This window comes from Siniperca chuatsi, linkage group LG5, assembly GCF_020085105.1.
Source record: "Siniperca chuatsi isolate FFG_IHB_CAS linkage group LG5, ASM2008510v1, whole genome shotgun sequence".
In the NCBI taxonomy this organism is placed as follows: domain Eukaryota; kingdom Metazoa; phylum Chordata; class Actinopteri; order Centrarchiformes; family Sinipercidae; genus Siniperca; species Siniperca chuatsi.
In genome coordinates this window covers 8,637,343-8,656,643 of record NC_058046.1, presented here as the reverse complement: position 1 = coordinate 8,656,643, position 19,301 = coordinate 8,637,343, and the positions used below count along the sequence as shown (strand labels likewise).

Here is a 19,301-nt window from a genome sequence, read left to right as displayed (position 1 = left end):
GACAAATTCAATCCCCAAAACTCTCTTCATGCAGACAAGATGTTGCTCCAGATTTGTGTTAGGCAGATCGACTTACATGCAGAACGAGTGTGCTGCGCGTCACTCTGTCCACAGGTTTGTAGAGAAGAGCTGTGGAGGAGGAAGAATCAGCTCAACAGGCCTAGTCACAGCTCAACTACTTATAGCAGTATTGATTAATGTGGAGGTTGGCCATTCATTTCACTCAGTACTCACTTTCCAGTGAATTTTTAGCCGACTGGTCTTTGCAGTCCTTTGTGCTTTTGACCTTGAGATTCTGGCAGGAAGATAACACCAGAGGGAATATTGAGAAAAAAATACCCTCATTAAATCACAGCAACTGCCCTACAGCGCAATTAAAACAATCTGCACGCTGTAAAGAGCTGCGTGGCTCTTTACACAGTGAGGACTGCTGAAAACTGCCTTGTCATCACTTGTCACAGGCAGCTGTGCAACATCAAAAACTGGCCTGCCGCAGTCCTGCTGTGCGTAGCCTGATTACATACCTCAGATATCTCTGCAAACTGAGCATTTGCCTGGCAGCACTTGTCTGCCGTCTCCACAGCAACCTTATAGTTATCCACAAAGGCCCGGTACACTCCAAGCTGGCTGGCCTACACAGCACAAGTAGAGTACAGATTAGATTCATTTGGTAACAGAGAAGATAGATTTTACTAGTCTGTGATTTCCACTGGGTGTGTCACTGTATGCCGTGCTCAGGCATGTGTTGGCATAATAGTATTACAGGAGGAATTGATGCAATTGCGTGTGATTTGATGTATGTGTGTTTTTCATCCAACAGCAAACACTGAGGTAGCTCTTATTCAGCGACCTCCTATAGAGAGTTTTGTTCTCCTTTACTGCCTGTAATGTGGTGAAGCGAGGCTTTTATCTGGCCGGGAGATGACTCCAGGCAGTCTACTCACATGTGCTCTGCAAGATCCCCTAAGCATTACAAACAGCCAAAGACTCCCACCCTTTCCCTCTGAAAGTCTCCCCTCTTTTAACTATCATTAATGATCAAGGTATGACATTTAAGGAGTGCTATAATTAGTTTCTGAAAGTTACTGACTTGACGAATGGTGCTCTGTTTGTTTAGAAACCAACACACAATTTAATCTTGTGAGGTCTCGTGTTATTTGATGCTTGGTCTTCTTATCCAAAGGAGGGTTTAAACCAGCTGAAGGGATTGGCATACTGTACTTAACTTTGTGTGATAACTAAACACTCACACTGCAGTTAAACAAGTGTTACAAATCAAAAGTGGAAAAATAGGTTTTTGTTGTTTTAGTTCTGAAACACTATCATGACATGTTTTCCTCCAAAATGATATCTTGAAATAATTCATACATAAAAAATGTAAGTTGATATTTGTAAATTTTCTGAGCCATGGTTGATTATTTTTGTGTTAACATGATTTACACAATATAAATGGATTTCCAACGCTAATGAATTACCTGGTACGCTTTGTGTTGACACACTTATTCATGACAGCAGAGATAACGTAGACAAAACAATTCTTCACACACTAAACATGAACATTTTTGTTTCTTTGGTTGTCTTACTGACGCTAACAAACATATCATCACCATACCAGTTTCTGGAAGAGGTCCCCTACACACTGTTGGTGGCCCCAGTCCTGGACTCGGGGAAGCAGAGCGTCATAGAAGTCCTTGTGGATCTCATGAAGCTCTGGCACTTTGAAGAAGATGGTCTCTATCTGCTGGATGGTCAGCATCGGTTGGGAAGTTGTGGCTGCGGCCCTCAGAGGCTTCATGGGCTGGATAATCACAGTCCATATGTAGCATTAACCAATAAGTCATTCAGGCTTATCTTCAACAGAAAACATGTGCCAAATAATAAAGCACAGTTTAAATTCTTTTTTTTTTTATGATATTGTCTTAGAAAGAATATTTAGCACAAGGGTCAAAAGACACTTATTTAGAATTCAGGAGATCTGCTGAAACAAGCTAAACTTCATCAGAAACAAGTACAATGGCCTTTAGGTTTTTTTTTTTAAAAAAAAGAACAATATTGTAAAGTAAAAGCTGGCCTGAACTCTCACTGAGCAGCAGCTAGCGAATCTGAACTGACTCAGTACACAGCAGTACACACACAGCAATACCTATCAAAGGTTTGCTAATATTAGCTAACGTTAGCTAACATAAGCTACATCTTACCAGACCAACATCACGTATTTCAACTTTTCCTTTGTGAGCAGAAGAATGTGTTATTTCTACTTTTCAAACATTTCACAAACTGACTCAGTAGTGTCAGTTACACGGCAATATCTAGCAAAAGCTTGCTAACTAAATTAGCTAACATCAGCCACCATAAGTAATGCTGCGGTAGCAAAACCACTGTGTGTAATAAATTGAGCAAGTGTGCAATGTATTGCTTATGAATTCAACTTTTCTTCTATAAAGAGGAAGAATGTGTTTTTTCTTCTTTCAAAAGTTACAGACTTGCTTTAAAAAGGAATACATAGAACACACAAGAAGGCTTCATGTTTACACTAAGGATTGCAACCAATTCAGGAAATTATTTTGTGTGTGTGTGTTGTGAGCTACACATACTATCAGCAGGGCCTCCAAGTGGCTGAGGTAGGTCTCCTCACTGGCCAGGATTCCTGACAGAACCCACTTTCGCATCTCCAGCCCCTTCTCCTGATCCAACTCCACCTGATACAAACACAGTGGAGAGACAAAACATATGGCAAACATGAAGAGAAGACATTCTCCAACACAAAAGGCCCATGATGGCAATATGATATGTAAACTGTCAATGGGTTCAGCCTTTAATAAACCACCCACACACCTCTGCTAGCCCCCGCCTGCAGATACTGTTGTTGTGGGATTCGAGACAGACCAGATTTGATTAAACTCTGTAGGAGTTTTACATTCCACGAGGCCTGCACCAGAGACCCCTAGCATCTTAAGGAAGACAAATGTGTTTCTAGTCCAGGATTTGTTATTCTAAAACAGGTCAAAGCCATCAGTCATCCTGGTGCAGGCTATCACGTCAGTAAGAATCTCACTGGACTATTGAGAAGGGCTGTATCAAGCTCTGCCATTATATTAGATAGATTTACACACAAAAAAAGCTGTATGCTGAGTGAGACTCCCCCTCCACCATGATTTAGGCTTTGAAGATCACCAAGAGTACACATCAGAGTATAAGAATACCACAGATAGGACAGGAACAGAGCAGAGGGGGAGGGGAGCTGGGTCTCTTTTTAACATCTGTTCGCCCACAGTATGTTTGCTGAGCATGTACGGTGTTTTTCAGCAATGCCCTGCTTCATACTGAAAAGCACTCCCATCTGGGAGCTGTATGTTCAACTCTGTGTATTTCACTGTTGGCTTCTGGATGTCTCTGCTGACTGGCTGAAGGGCACTTCTTCTGTAGTTTTCTAAAGGATACTATACTGATTTTACACATGAAGTCCAGTTTACGCAACATAGAAAGTTCTACATGTCCTCCATGGCTCTGGAGCAGCTTTCCAAAGACGGATAAAATAACCCTGGGAGGGTCTAACGACAGATGCTATCAAGATGCATTATGGGAAATGCAGGATCCGGTGTTTTTGAAGCTTGCCCCTTCCTAGGAACTAAAAGTCACAATATCTATCCTCTGTGGCTTTGCTTTTGACCATTCTTTCTTCAATCTGTCTCTCACGAGTTTCCAAACTTTGTGGAAGTGTAATACTACATCACTGAGTGACCCTTTACTCCCGTAAACACTCCATTTTAATTATTTGCTCTACTTTACACATGATTTACTTCAGGTCAGGATGAGAATTCAACCCAGCAAATGTCTAGTCACATGTCAGCCTCTTTAAAAGTGATAGATTATTTTTGTGAACTACAACCGCTAAGAAGACTGGCGGCCTGTACATACGAGCATGTGAGTGTCTCCAGCATGTTTTTCACTTTTTTGCACATGCAGCAACACCAAACAGGAGTAGAATAGCAAGAAGCAATATCCTCTTTGCAACAGGAAGAACAAGGTTTATAGGAAATGGTGTAATTTAGTGAAACACAGAGTGTTTCATGCGACAGAGGTGACAAATCATTTTGACTTTAGTGCCATTTATTTAAAATAATTACATTAAGCAAAAAAACAACTTGACCTGAAATGAACGTATAGGCTTTAACAAAAGAGTCGGCCTTTGTTTTTTTAAAATGAGGAAGAATGTTGGGGTTAATTTTACAACAACACACAGACAGTAGAAGAAGCAATGCCAGGCACTGTAATAGCAACTTTTCATCACATAATGAGAAGCCACAGCTGCTAAAAGTGTTGGATGGTGCGTGGAGAGAGGACAGTGAAGGACAATGCAGTTGCCAGGGAACAACAGCAGAGCAGCCAGAGTACGATGAAGGAGAGCGCAGCAGCAGCACTGCAAGCTATGAGACACAGTTAGCATGTCAGACATGTTGGTGGGAGTTGACCCAGTAACATTACCGACAGCGTGGACTCCAGAGAGCCTGAGGACTGGGTGTCTCGGCTGCTCCGGCTTTTGGAGTGGAGTCGTGGCGAGGAGGACGGAGATCCAGTGAAGGATAGAGGTTCGTGGCGAGGCTGGTGCTCTTCTGAGTGCTCCAGTTCATAGCCATATGATGGAGGGGTCTCATTGTAGGGAGCCTCTGTGACAAACAAAGGACAATAGTCACATGGTGTCATTAAACTGTTAAGGCATGTAGTAAACACATTAAAACATCATGGGAAACGCAGCAAACTGAAACATCATTTTCTGTTGGTATTCTATCTGGGTCAGTGGAGATCAAAGTGGGTGGGGCTAACAAAGCTAGTTAGGAACTGATGTCAGAAGGTTATTAAGATGCCACAGATCACTCCTGTGTCATCAGGGATGATGTAAACAAGTACATTTGGAGCCTAGGACAGACACACTAACAGAAACTCCTATACTATACAATTAGATCCAATTTAATAAGCTGACACATGAAAATAAGGCACATAAACCCACTGTACACTACCTGACAGACGGCAGAAGGAGAAAGTTAGCAACTAGCTGGTGAACACAGTGGAGCATTTAGCAGCTAAAGAGCCAGATATTTCCCTCAGGAGTGGGTGGAGACCAGAACAGTGCTAAAATGAGAGTGATTATTGGACTTACATTTATCCGGTGGACACAAACACGACTCCAAATAAATGCTAATGTTGTTCTGTGTCTGCTGGATGTAATTATTATAAGGTGATAATATGTCAGACATTGTGTTTACAGCTTTCTCCACTGCGTATAAGTGGCCAAAAAATAAATACATTTGTGTTTAGCTGAATTACCACAACCTAAGGTGACACAGAGCATTCTCACACTTAAGTACTGGTTGGTATCCGGAGCTCCAGGTAAATATAACGAAGCTGAAGTTTTACATGATAGGTGACTGTGTACATATACAAGCCACAGAGAGTGAAAGGAACGAGGGGTAAGTGAGGGCCCACTGTTCATTCTTGCCCCAGTGTGTTAATCTGGCCATGACTGAATTGCATTATATTGTAAGTTGTTGCTATTATTTTGTCCATCCGCTGTACATTAAGCCTGAAAATAAAAAAAGTCAGGAAAAATGTTTTGAAAAAGGACATACTTGTCTAACAAAAGCTGACACCAGTACAGTCAGCTGACAATAAACACTAAGCAGTGTGCTGTCTTTTACTGCTATTTGTCTTTATATCAATTCCTCTTTTAACCTTCATAAACCTGTGACCTACACAAATCTACCACACAGCCTGTGCCAGCCACCGAGGGCACCGAGGGCTGCAGGGGTAACACACGTGCTCTGCTCATGCCAGCCTTGTTGTACACTGTGTCTCCTTCAGCTGAGTGTTTTCAGGATCAGAGAGAATCTGAAAGGCGCTGCTGCAACCTGGTATAATATGTCTACTAATCAAAGAGGGCTCAAAGCTCATGAAGCAACACAGTTCTTCCGGAAAATCAGTGAAATGTGCAGAAGAAATGTTCAGTCTGAGACTAGAAGCCCACGTTTTACACCATCCTGACAGCAAGCATGTGCCAGAAACAAGTGTAACAAGTCAGAAATATATGATGTGCTCGTCATCCCTGTGATTTCAGACTTTTCAGGACACCATGAAGATGAGGATCAACGGGCTCTGTATCCTGTAATTACTGTCAGCCACCCCTGACTCACCAGCACTTATCATCATTATCATCATTATCGTCTTCAAGGATGTGGCAGCCGGCAGATGCAGAATGACGACCTCGAACAGCAATAAAAAAAAATAAGGCAGACATGTCTAGCAATGTGGAGTAAGGTATGTTAAGAGGCTACAAAACTGGTTCACCTCGGCTTGACAACAGGAAAGAGAGGATTCCGGAAACCATGGGGAGGGGGGGGTAAAGCCGAGTCACCCTGGAGAGGCCTGGAAAGACAGGCGGACTGACAGGTTGACATCCGCAGAGGCCACGACAAAGGACTCAAACAAACACACTGGGCTCAGCAGAGAGGCAGAGAGCTGTATTGACTGCTTGAGGAAGAGACTGCAGCAGTCCAAACAGCTTCAGAACACAGGGGAAGTCCATGTGAAAGGCCACTCTGTGTTCCAGTGAGATTATACATCAGCCCCGGCACTGGATGAATAACACATCCTCTCTCAGGCAGCAGCCTCAGAGCCACAAACTATCTCCTTCCAGGGAAAAGAAACAGTCAGAGCTTGGAAAAATACTACAAACAAGAATAAGTAAAGAGGAGGATTTAAAAATGTGTTCTAAAGTATTAAATACTGAGCCATTTGTGTCTTTTATAGGAACATTTTTAAATAGACATGGCTCTTTTAGCTGTGGTTAAGTGTGAGAAAGTGGACATCACAATAGATCCTCAGTGAGCACTGTTGTTCTAGTGAGGAAGTGTCCAGGCAGGTCTGACCGGAAAATTCAGCAATTCATCTGCTTCAGAGCGGAAACAGGCTTTCTGCACAAGGTCATCTTTTCACAAACAGCTCCCACTCCGAACACACACGTTCATCTATGGTCATATTTACATTCCAGCTAACTTTGAGATGCCTTTTCCAATTAAAGACTTTACCGAGCCTCTGCACTTTCCGACATATATGAAACTGATTGGACCATTTCCAATAAACCATTGTAACTCAAAATGCAAGTTTATTTTTCTTCTTGCTGTATTTTTCTCCACCAAGCTTGTTTCTGTGTAACCTGTTTTCGTGTCCTTTGTTTGTCTTGATTGTGAAACAGTTATATAGATACATAGATATTTCTATGTTATGTGTTTTAACATAAACACATAACATAAACAAACATAAAGATCCATTAAATTTGGTTTTTAAAGAGTTGTAACCAAGATATGTACTGATCAGGACATTTGTGTCAATAACAACTCAAACAAACCTATTAAAAATTAGGTATGAAAAATAAGATAAAACATATAAAAATGCAGCCAATAATTATTTTTAAAATCTGAACTATAATAAACTATACTGAAATATAATAAACATTAAGTCATCTGTGGTGTGGGTACATTCCTTTAATTTTTGAAAATTACCTGTCAATGACTAATTCATCTATATGTATTACTATATCCTTTATTAACTGTGTTTTGTTTCTGTCTGTCAGATACAAGCTACAGCAAAGCTTTTTCTAACCATTATTTATGCCAACAGACAGGGCCGCAGCCTGCATTTTACAAATTACTGAGGTCATGAGTAAAAACCTAAAAGATTGATTTGACTAACCATCAACCAAACTCTGTTCAATTTTTGGAGTATTTTTAAAAAAAAAATCAAAAAAATGTTGATTTGTATATTTATTGATTTGATCTCCCGATATTATGGTCTAAAGGTTGTTTCAAAGCCTTTTCTACTTTGCCAGGTATTTAATTCTATTGGAGTCCCTATTAATTCATTTTGTTTCTTTGCCTAAAACAGTCAAATTTGAAGAAGTTTTGTCTAAAACCAATCAGAATCAGTTAGAAATGACCTCAGTGTCCTTGATGGTAGCTACAGCTTTGTAAACGGATTGAACAGTCAGTCTAAGAGTGGAAATAATACTACGGAACACAGTGTCAATACTAGAAGCTACACATCAGAGACCACAGTGATTGTTTCCAATCTGCAGTAACTGAATACAATCTGTAACACAAAATGTCACACTGTAGGATGGAGGGTGGCAAAGCAATACTGGCAGTTCTACAGTATGTCCTCCTTACTGCAGCTTAAAATGGTTTCAACTGTGCAATAGAGCTGTAATAAATACATTCTAATGACATTACATAAGATTGCTGAGCCCAACAGCTGCGGTTGTGAGCTGTGTGGAGCCGTGGATCAGAGAGAAGCTGATTTTGTTTTTAACTCTGTAATTCTGTGTTTTTCAAGAATTTCATTTGACTGTATTCCCACTAGCCATGGTGTTATAGATGTCAGATTACTGCAAATCATCAGAAAAAGCAAGATTTTTGTTGGAATCACCTTTTAATACACAACACACAGCGCCTTTGCTTTCCCACACAACCACACTGAACACCCCAACTAAAAATAGAACTCAAGGATATATAAGGTCTCAGCCAAACAACTGGTTCCTAACTCTCCAGTCCCCTTGTGGAGAATAATCAGTCATCATGAAACACTTTCCCTTCCTCCAGTATGCAAACAAGAGCCATGCAGAAGACAATAACAGCAGTTTAATACAGTGGACATGTTGGATGTCCTATTGATGACAAAGCAAAGACACATTCAAAGCCCTAATCCTAATCCATAGAAATGAAATACGATAAACCGGCAGAGAGGGAGTGACAGATGTGCAGCTGAGACTGTGTCACAGCATCAGAGATTCACTTTCACAGAAATAATGATGTGGTCTTATTTCACTACATGAGACTAACACACAATAGCAAAAGAAGAATATTTTATGAATATTTCTGCTTTTATGTTAAGACTGAAAGCTTGTGTTTGGTGTCAAAATGACATTGCCGTCATATTGGTTCTGAAAACAGCCAAAAGTAGGAAGTTGCAATCAGAGAAACAGGCCTTGGATCCAACTCAGCCTGTGGACCTCCATTTAACTTACCGGTTAAAAGTATCTTATAAAATATCAGTTCTATTCGACTGATGGGAATAAATCAGACAGCAATTCCCAAAAATACAAATCAAAGAGCAAATATATCTATTGATTCATCCCAGAAAGAGCTGGAACTAGAATAGTAGCATCCATAATTCCCCATTTCACCACTGGGAAAAGGCACAGTGCTGCCCAGCCTGGTGCACTGACTGATCACTGATCAGTGTGTTAAAATAGCTCAAGGGGACAGACTTCTGTTTGTATTGCTCTGACAAAGAGAGAGAATCAGAGCCCACTTATTGCTCCCCACTGTGAACATATTGACCATCCACACAAAGATCAGTCCAAATTTAGGACCAAATTTAGCTTGCAAGTTCCCAAAAATCAACCCCACATAGCAAATGTGTTTATCGATCCGGTTCAGAAATGGCTGGACTTGAGATTTAAACATCTATAATTTACCACAGAGCAAAAAAAAAAAAAAAAAAAAAAAAAAAGGTACAATGAAGGACAGCCTTTCTGTCGCCTCGCTAATGGTCGTATAGATGTGGAGAAAAACGTTGCACCTTTGGAAAAAAACCAGCAGAAGATGCCAATGTGAGATGTTGTTAAAAGCTTAGCACCACTTTATGGCTCCAGCAAATAGATTCTTCTCCAGACTGTGTGGTCACTGGGGAAACAGCGGTGGCAGCGAGAGCAAATAGAGGCGAACAGGTTGAAGGGTGATGGCTTTTCAGACACTGGACGTGGTGACCCCGGCCTGTGGCCCTTTTCCTCACTTCATGGCAAGTGGAAAAATCTTGATATATTTATCTGTAATGCACTTCGAAATGACTCTTTGGTGACATTTAGGTCTTTAGACTATAAAGAGTCGACTTGAATCCCACCACTACTGTCTGTCACTGATTTGCACAGTGGCACTCAAGTCCTGTCATCGCCACAGATTTTTTTTTAAATTTCCGTTTCTGATACTGAGCCACTATGTTAATGAGGCATCCAAAAAATGTTGCACTTCCATTAAGTTGGATGACTTGCAAGAGACAGATTTTAAAAAAGAAGGCTGAGATATTAATTAACGCCCGTGTCTTTCAAACTCCATGCCCCCTGTTTGTAACGCAGGCTTTCTGTTAACAAGACTAAGAGTCTACAGCCATGCTAGCGGCTCTGTGAGGCTGTACTTAGGCACAGTGGTGCTTTGAGCTAAATGCTAAGGTAAGCATGCTAACATGCTCACAATGACAATGTTAACATACTGATGTTAAAGAGGTATGTTTACCATGTTCACCATCATATTTCAGTGTGTTAGCATGCTAACATTTTCTAATTATCACTAAATACAAAGTACAGCTGAGGCTGATGGGAATGTCATTTGTTTTACAGGTATTTGGTCATAAACCAAAGTCTTGGACAAATTAAAATTTTGACCTGATGATGGTGCTAGAAGAAAAGTTATGGGATCACCAAAGTTATTACAGTTCATTCTGAGGGCAACATGAATGTGTGTGCCAAATTTCATGACATTCCATCCAACAGTTGTCAAGACATTTCACTCAAAACCAAAAAAGTCAACCTTGGTGTGTCGCTAGGAGAAACATAAAGGGATCACCAATGTCAGTAGGAGTCATCCTCCGGGGACCACGAATGTCTGTGCAAAATTTCATGGCAATTCATGCAATAGTTGTTGAGATAGTTCAGTCTAGACCAAAGTGGTTGATAGTTCGATCCCTAGAGCCACGCCGATAGCATGGCAAAAAAATGGTAGTCTCCAACTTAAATCCAAGATTACTCACATGTGTCAGATGAGTCATTTTCTCAGACTTGACAAAGCTCCTCCAGAGCAACAGAAGACATTAAACAACTGTTTCCACAGGCTGTGTAGTACTCCCTGTGAGTAAGAAATTGACTTTGATGTGTAAAATTGGTGGAGCGGCCATTTAACCTTGTACTGTAACTGGGGCACCTGTTATGGCAAATGCAGACACCGGCTGTGTGTTTTGGCAAATAATGTTAGCCAACACATCATCATCACATCCTGGGCCATCTGAAGTGTGTGCTGGATTGGGAGGATTTAAACCACAGGGCCGACAGAGGCAGTGAGGACCACCAGCACTCGCCTCTGATCTGTCGTAGGGAAGCCTAAAATTAGTGCCAGTCATTGAGCAGTGTAGGTCAGAACTGGGCCGCCCAGCCCAGCACACCTACTAATCAGCGTGTGTTGAAATAGCTCAGGGTGGTCAGACTACGGCTTGTAATGTGCTGCTTAACAGAGAGAATCAAAGCCCAATAATTGTTCCAGTCTGTGAAAATAAACATAAGACAATGGTGCAAATGCACGCATTGGCTATACACAAATTAGCTTAGACGCAGAAGGGAATAACAGCATGACTAATATGGTACAGTAGCTATTTAGTCCTATTTGGTTATTTTATTAGGGAATTATTCTCATCTCACTTGTTTTAAAAAGCCCATAATTTATACTGGAGCCTGGTCAATCTCAAGCTTCGTAGCCGTATGTTTGTGATTTCTAGTGAACACAAACATAACTGCTGACATTGCTTATTATCGGCAGATGATGAACACAAGAAATGTATTTAGCCACATGAAAAATCACAGTGACATCCAGGTATGATCAAATATTAATTTGCATGTCTGAATAGAATTAAATATTAGTGAACAAACCTCACCTGATGTGCTTTAATGTGACTGGCTCAGTCATAATCTGCCTAGCAACACAGGTTTTACAGCATGTTTGCACTTAACAAGTTGGTTAAAGCTAACGGTGTGTAGGCTCAGTGTAGAATGAATCAAATCATCAGAGATTTAGAAATCATTTGTTTTGTTTTGCTAAATTAGAAAAATTGTGTGTCTTTGAAAACTGTTGTATAATGTCTTGGGGAAGATTTATCAAGTCTGAGAAAATGCCCCCTGGTGATGTCATCAGGGTTATCTGGGCTTGGACATTATGAATTTATAACAGAAACTGTGTTACAAATTTGGGGCATGGAGTTTGAGTTAACGGTTTTTGTCAGGCTATATAATGTCTCTCTGGAGGAACATTGTCAAGTCAAGAGAAAATAACCCCTGATGATGTCATAGCGATGTCATCAGGGCTATCTTGGCTTGGGCTTGAAGAAAGCTTGCATTACAAATTGGGGGCGTGGAGTTTGAAAAACATGGGAGTTTACCTGGCAGAGAGGGTCTAATTAAGAGACACTACTGCGCTGCATTACCGGAAATGTAGGATCCAGGGTTTAAACTAACTCGCGCAAGTTCCCTAACTTTATGGAAGTACAATAATAAACCACCGGACTGCCCCTTTAAGTGGTTGAATGAGGGCAAATATAGGAATTTAGTGTTCAAATTCACTTGTTAAAGCTTTTACTTTCCTCATTCACTCACACAACCCCGGCTCACTTTGCGAGAGAACACTGTCTAAAACAAACTGACCAGTGACACAACACGCTCCACGGGTCAGGCTGTAGTTAGAGAGGTGAACTCATACAACACTTAACGTTTCATTAGCCATTTCCCCCCACACCCCACAAGCAGCTGAGACATTCCATAAACACTTGGCCTGCCAGCCAGCAGCACAGAGGGCCCTTTGAGTGGGACCAGGGAGGGGAGCTGAGACTGCAGGACCAGAGGGCTGAGGCCGAGCACGAGGGAGGATCACTGAGCCGGGGGAGGCCTGCAGGCTCATAAACATGCCAAAGATTTTTTTTGGAGGTTTATCTATGGAAACATGTATGTTAGTATGCGAATAGAGGAGGTGATGGGGCAATCTAGTGTGAACAATCTTGCATAGTTTCTAAAGTTTTTTTGTTCAGTTTTCTGATGAGGGAGGAACAAAAAGGCTATTCATGGCTTTTACTGCGAGAGCAGCTGGCAATGCCTGGCCTGGTGCACTGATGGCCTGCCAGCTTTTGACCACTTTACCCGGTACACTGCACAGAAGAACAGGTGTCTTACTTACACACACATATACACGCACACAGAGGCAAACTTGGCTGCCCACGAGAGCTGCCACTTCCTTGTAGGCCTACATTTACTCTAGGAAAGGGAGAGGCTGAATTCTTTAGCTTCCTTGACCACTAAACCTCAGATGTTGATATCTAGGTACAAGGATAGGCCTGTCTAGGCTTCCTTGAGGGACCTCAAATATTCATGAGTCTGCATTTAACCAGGAGTGTGGACCAGCACCCGTGTGACTCCTGCTGAGGCAGCAAGTCGTGCCAACATCTGGACTGAGGCCAAGACATTCAGACAGACTTCATCACCTTTCAGACAGACACTCTCTATTAATGTCACAACCATCCCAGAGAGACCTGTCTACCTACAGAAACAGTGCCATATCCTGACCGAGGCAGGCTCAGCTAAATGCATCCTAAAAGACAATCTCCTGATTTTTGGGATTATGATTAAACTAATGGTGAGATTTATTATTTCCCTCCTGGCCGACCTCTTCCTCTGTGCCCTCTCACTGTAACACATTAACCATGAGACAGTCTACACACTCAGACTCTTCTTCAGCCACAGCAGAAAGCTGCGGCCACAGGCATGTCAGTGTCATGATGATAATTAATTATGGCAAAATAGGCCCATCAGAGAGTTGGCCTCCTTAAAGGCCCACAGCTAATCAGCAGTTCTATTCACAGCTAGGCTTGACAAATGGCCTAGATAACCAGAAACCAGGAGACGACACTTATTCTTCTATTCATAGAAAAAAAAAATCCCTTGAGATGTGTCAATTTTAGACTGGCCATTTCACTGAGGTTTCACATCACAGCAGAACAAATACAGGTTTGTTTGTAAGTTAGTAGGTGTTTCTAATGTTAATTCAGTCATTTTTCCCAGGCAGAGACAGTCTGCCACCATGCCAGACACAGAAATACTCACAAAACAGCAGCAGGGACCACGTCAATTCTGCAGCGTTCACATATTCCATGACAGGGTGCAGAACATAAACATACACACCAAATTTTACAGTCCAGAAAGTCCTAATTTAGATATATCCACTGAAATGTGTGTTGTACTGTACAGTTTATGAAGCTTTGTTTATAATCAACTAACTGGATCACAAAGCATCTTTACAACACTGAGATTAAGTTAGCTTTACTAGGCCGATTTAATAGATTTTAGTGAATGCCGCAGTGCTTTATGATAAATACAACAAAAGAAACTTTCCAACTGCTCCCTAAAAGTCACTAACCACAACAAAGAGCAGTTTATTGCAAAAGCTTGCCTCAAACCGGCTCCCTGCCAGAGGCCTAATCCAGCAACGTGCACAGTAATGTTATTACAACATCAGCAAATAAATCCAGACTTCTGGTAATCCATAAAGCAAGGTCCACATGAGGCAGCTGTGTCATTATGTCAGCAACAAGTCCCCTCTGGACAAACATTTTAAAAAGAAGGTGTCAGGGACAGGGTACATTAAAAGGGGAACTCCACAGATTTTACACTTAAAAGGTCAGCTTACTTGTCACGGGATGTACTTCTCAGCCTGTGAAAACAGCTGGTTAATGAGCGCGAAAGTTCATTCTTGACCACAGAAATAGTAGTTTGACAAAGGAATATATTCATAACTCAAGGTCCACATACTGAATTTTTCCAGAGCTTTCAACCACATCTCAGGGTCTTCATCTCCATGACAATTGAGAAATTTCTTGAGATGGAGCTGAAAGCTTTGGAAAAGACTAGTAAGTGGACCTTGAGTTAACATTTCTTTTCTTCAAGCTGTATAATGTCTTCTGTGGCTCTGGAGGAGCTTTGTCAAGTCTGAGAAAAATCGCCCCTGGTGATGTCATAGTGATGTCATCAGGGTAATTGGCTTGGGCTTGGAGACTACAAATGTATCAGAAAGCCTGCATTACAAACTGGGGGCATGGAGCTTGAAAGACGTGGGCATTCACCAGGCAAAGAGGGTATAGCAAAAATATGACAGTGGTTGCATTATGGGAAATGTAGGATCCAGCGTTTCTGGACTAAAAGTCAGGATATCTCGGCCTCTGCTCCGCCAATTCTGACCATTCTAAATCATTGGAGTGCAGTTTTAATATCATTCCTTCTAGTTTTTTCAAGCAAGTTACTCATAAATGCATTAATTCTTTGGAGAGATAGAAACTTTCTGCTCTTAGTTTTTTCTCAGCAAAATGAATTGAAGTAGGAGCTATCAGTGTGAAAAAAACATCCTGACTGTATGTTAGCAGTACTGAGTGACAAATGGCACAGTGGAACGACACAGACCCAGGTCGGATGGATTTGGAAATTTTAGTCATCCGAGCAGCATGAAGTGTAAGCTGTGCTAGCTTACACTTCATGCTGATTATATCACGGACTATCTGCTTGTTCGTCACATGCTTTGTGTCAAAGAGCTTTGGACTGGATCACCTTATATAACAACACACTATTCTGCTCATCTGCTTAATCTGACCCACACTGGATAACACTTTTTTTTGGGGGGGGGGTAGAGGCAGACAATTTTCCAGCTCCAATCCTAATACTCACTCTGTATCCCAATCCCTCTTTGGCCTCAGCCAGCAACAATACGTGTCCTCATGTGTCATTCACTTTGACAAACGTTCTTGCAGAGGAACACTCACTCCCACCTCCCCCAAGCTGCCCAGACCACTCTCCTTATCCCACTTAACATTGTTATATTGTTAACATGTCAATACTCGTGCTCAATGAGTGATTCTCCTATTGTGTTTGCACATAACAACAGGAAACACTGATGGCAGGCATTTTGATTGGAAGCCACATGACACACTTTAAGCCCCTCGATCCTCTTTTTTGAGTGAGTTGTCAGGGCTTTTTCCTACCCGCCTCCCGTAACAAAGAGCCTCCCTAAATTTATCACGCTAGACAAACCCCTTTAAGTTAATTACTCCGCACCGAGGACAACAACACTGATGTGTGCTGACACGAAAACACTCAGTGTGGACAGGGCTGAGCAACTGGGAAGCCCGGGGGTAGCCGCTGTCTCAGTCAGAGCATCTCTGTGAGAGTGCTGCAGCACTCAGCGGGCAAAGAGCAGAAGGGAGAGAAAAAGAGAGGGCAGGCCTGCTTACAAAGGGTAAAGAAAACACTCCTGAAAGAACTGCAAAACTACTGGGTTACTGTTAAGAATCAGTGTATGTAAAGTTCATCTTGCCAATCCCAACCCCTTCATGGCAGATTGACTTTTTACAGGCTGGTGAAAACCTTTTTAGTCTTTTTTTGTGCAAAGGCTAATCATGCTTAACTGGAATGGCTTGACATTCCTGTCACATTCAATATGGATAAAAGCTGTGAGGAGAGAAAATAAAATTCTCATTAACGGGACAAGAAGATGAATTCTATCAAACCTGGCCTCTTTTTTTTTTTGTAGGCCACTTCAATCATAATAGTTCCCCTCAAGTAAACCAGCTTTAGTGTATACGGTCAAAATATTAGGACTTCATTAAAAATATTGCAGGTGCATTTTACTCAGAAGTTACTTATTCAGGATCAAGGCCAGCCAGGCCAAGCACAGACATCTTTCAGACAGTGATTAGAGAGGGCCTTTAATGTGCTTTTTAGTACTTTATCATCTCTACCCATAAGAATACTTTTCTGTTTTTAATCCTAAAAATGAAAGGCTTGAAGAACATCTGTGTGGTGCAGTGTGCCTTGCAGACCTACCCACATCTCCTTGAACACTGTTGTCATGAGAGGTCCTGCTGGATGTGGTGGAGTCCCCATCACTGGGCCAGATGTGGCCCGTTTTACGGACCCCGATGATGGAGGCCTCAGACACCATCACCTGCTCCTTCAGGCGTTTCTGAGACAGGGGTGTGGGTGGGCTGCTGCTGTCAAAGGACTGCTGGGAGTGCTGCGAGGGTGAGCGGCTTTTCTCCCTGTACATCTGATAGGTGGTGGGGCTGGGAGACACGTGGCTGGACTGGCCCGAGGAGAAGTCCTCCTCGCTGGATGTTAAGTTCTCGTTGGAGCTGCAGTCTGGTGTGTAGCCTCCTCCTACGTCGTCAAAGCTGCCCGGAGAGTAGGAGCGCCTCGGCCACGTGAGGTGTGCATCCTCCTCTATGCTGTGGTCCCTAATGTGGATGACTCGAGTGTCCCCGTCAGCCATCATTCCCCCAACATACACACTGGTGTAAGGCTGGCACTCCGCTGGCTGCCGCTCAGACTTTCCCCCAGTGGAACGCATCACGCTGTCTTTCAGGAAGTGTGGGGTGACCTCGGCGTCATCATATGACCCGTTGTAGCTGCAGTTCCCCTCGGTGGATCTGCCTCTCTGAACAGCCTTGCTGATGTCCCCCGTGGCGGCTGACAGGTTCCCTGGGAGGGAGTGCAGGGACCTCTTACGCTCCATCTGCATGGCCTGACAGCCCAGGGTGCTGATCTTGTCCGACACCTCCCTGTCGTTGACTTTGACCAGCCCTCGCTCGTGATGGTACTCCATGTTCACGTAGAAAGGTTTCTCCTGGCCGCCCATCACTGACAGCCCTCTGCCATCTCCGGCTGTATGAGAGTTGGCTCTCCTGATGCGCTCAAAGTTGGATCTCAGAGCTGCTACTGAGCCCGTGCCCAGTGGGAAATCAGGAATTTCTGACTCCTGGCGGATGGGTGACACCCCACCCTTCTGCTTGGCCGGGGACGCACCATCCACCTCTCCTTCTGGATGTGGTTTACACCTGGCTGTCTTACCAGGCCCTCTCTGCTGCTGCTCCTCCACTGGTGCCTCATCAGCGTGGGACTTCTGGCTGTCTGGGCCACTGGGCAAGTCTCCATCATTCATCTGGGGCGTCCTTTTAAATCCCCATCGCTGCCCATCATAAGACTTCCTCTCTTTTGCAAGCAGAGTCTGCAGGTAGATCATCCGAAAGCGCTCCTTGTTTACTTCCTTCTCCAAGTGCCTGATAGATGCCTTGCATTTATCCAGCTCCTGTTCAATGTCCCCCAGTGAGCTCATCTCCATGCAAGGGGGATCAGACTCAGGGAACTGGGCTCTCCATGCCTCCACAAATCCCACCGGTTCAACCATTACTCTGATATAAACTATTCAATCAACTAACAACACAAACATATACATTCCTAAAGCATGAATTGGACTTAACTGTTTACAACTTAAAGCTTCCATAGTGCTATAATACAAAGGGAAAAGTGTTCTCCAGAGTAAGGAAAGATCCACTTTACAGGGAAGAATAAATCCTGTTTAGTTTACAGCCTTTACTCACAAGCACAGGAATAAAATCCTACACAGGCAAGATCACTGGTCCAGTCTCTTTGCTCCTTTTGACATAGTCCAAGAAATGTGAGTTTATCCTAATTCTCGCACTTTAGCCCTTCTTGTGCTCGTCTATTCTCTGGAGATCCTCTGTCTTCCTCTGTGTTTGGTGTCAGACTGACTCGCAGCTCTCTGGTGTTTTGGCTCTCCGTCTGCGTTACAGTCGCAGCAGAAGGAGGAGGGGCTACATGGATGTGATTTAGGCTTACACTAAATACATAAAAAAAAAAAAAAAAAAAAAACGGATGATTTGTCAAAATGCTGTATCTAATCGACAGCAGAGTTTCCAGGTAAAGCTGATTACGACAACTGGAAATTCACCAGAACATAGTTTCCGAGGAAATGTTGGATACAGCTATAAGACATGTGGTGTAATAAGAGAGATAAACTGACACATTAAAGGCAGAAAACGTCCCACGGCGTGGTGATCAGGAGGATTTTGTGCAGGTAAGCGTTGTCTTGAGGCTGGTACAGTTCAGGTGGATGAAGAAAAACGAGGTCCCGACTTTCAAAACAACTGTCCTTTGTTGGTTGTTCAAATTCAGCCTTGTTTTTTTGTTTTTTGTTTTACCTCCTTTAAGAATTCAACTAGCTTAATACCCCCCCGTCTAACCAGCACACTTGTCGTTTCAGTTATGCTCTTTACTCTGGTTAATCCTGCCCAAGTTCACTGTGTTGCAACCTGAAGCCGTGCCTTGTGAACACATCGCCATCTGACGGTACAAAAGTTCAGACTGACAGAGTGATGTGTTCAAGTACAACGTGATTTTGTGCGCAGTACAATGCAGCAGGTACTATCTAAACGTGTTAATGTTGCAGTTTATAGGCGAATATGCTGTTTGTGCCACTGTTGCTTTTTTTTTTAGCCAGCATTAAAGGTGAAGAGATGATCCATAAATGTCACTTCAGAGCTGTTAGAGCCACATTTTCGGCGTTTAGCCATTATCAACCAAACAGTAAGTCATTTTA

The 19,301-nt window shown here is 42.6% G+C and overlaps 1 protein-coding gene across 1 annotated transcript in view; it reads right to left on the bottom strand.

Annotated features, from left to right (window-relative positions):
• The window catches only part of si:dkey-91m11.5 (PH_BCR_vertebrate and RhoGAP_Bcr domain-containing protein), a 33,861-nt gene extending 14,899 nt beyond the window's left edge, over nucleotides 1-18,962 (bottom strand). Inside the window, exons 1-7 of the mRNA XM_044198137.1 lie at nucleotides 16,730-18,962; nucleotides 4,486-4,667; nucleotides 2,595-2,699; nucleotides 1,613-1,798; nucleotides 525-632; nucleotides 235-295; nucleotides 77-129 (exon numbers count right to left, since the gene is read on the bottom strand). Of these exons, the coding sequence (XP_044054072.1) occupies nucleotides 77-129; nucleotides 235-295; nucleotides 525-632; nucleotides 1,613-1,798; nucleotides 2,595-2,699; nucleotides 4,486-4,667; nucleotides 16,730-18,089 (2,055 nt within the window). The 5' untranslated portion in view covers nucleotides 18,090-18,962. The remainder of the gene's footprint in view (nucleotides 1-76; nucleotides 130-234; nucleotides 296-524; nucleotides 633-1,612; nucleotides 1,799-2,594; nucleotides 2,700-4,485; nucleotides 4,668-16,729) is intronic.
• Nucleotides 18,963-19,301: the final 339 nt, after the last annotated feature.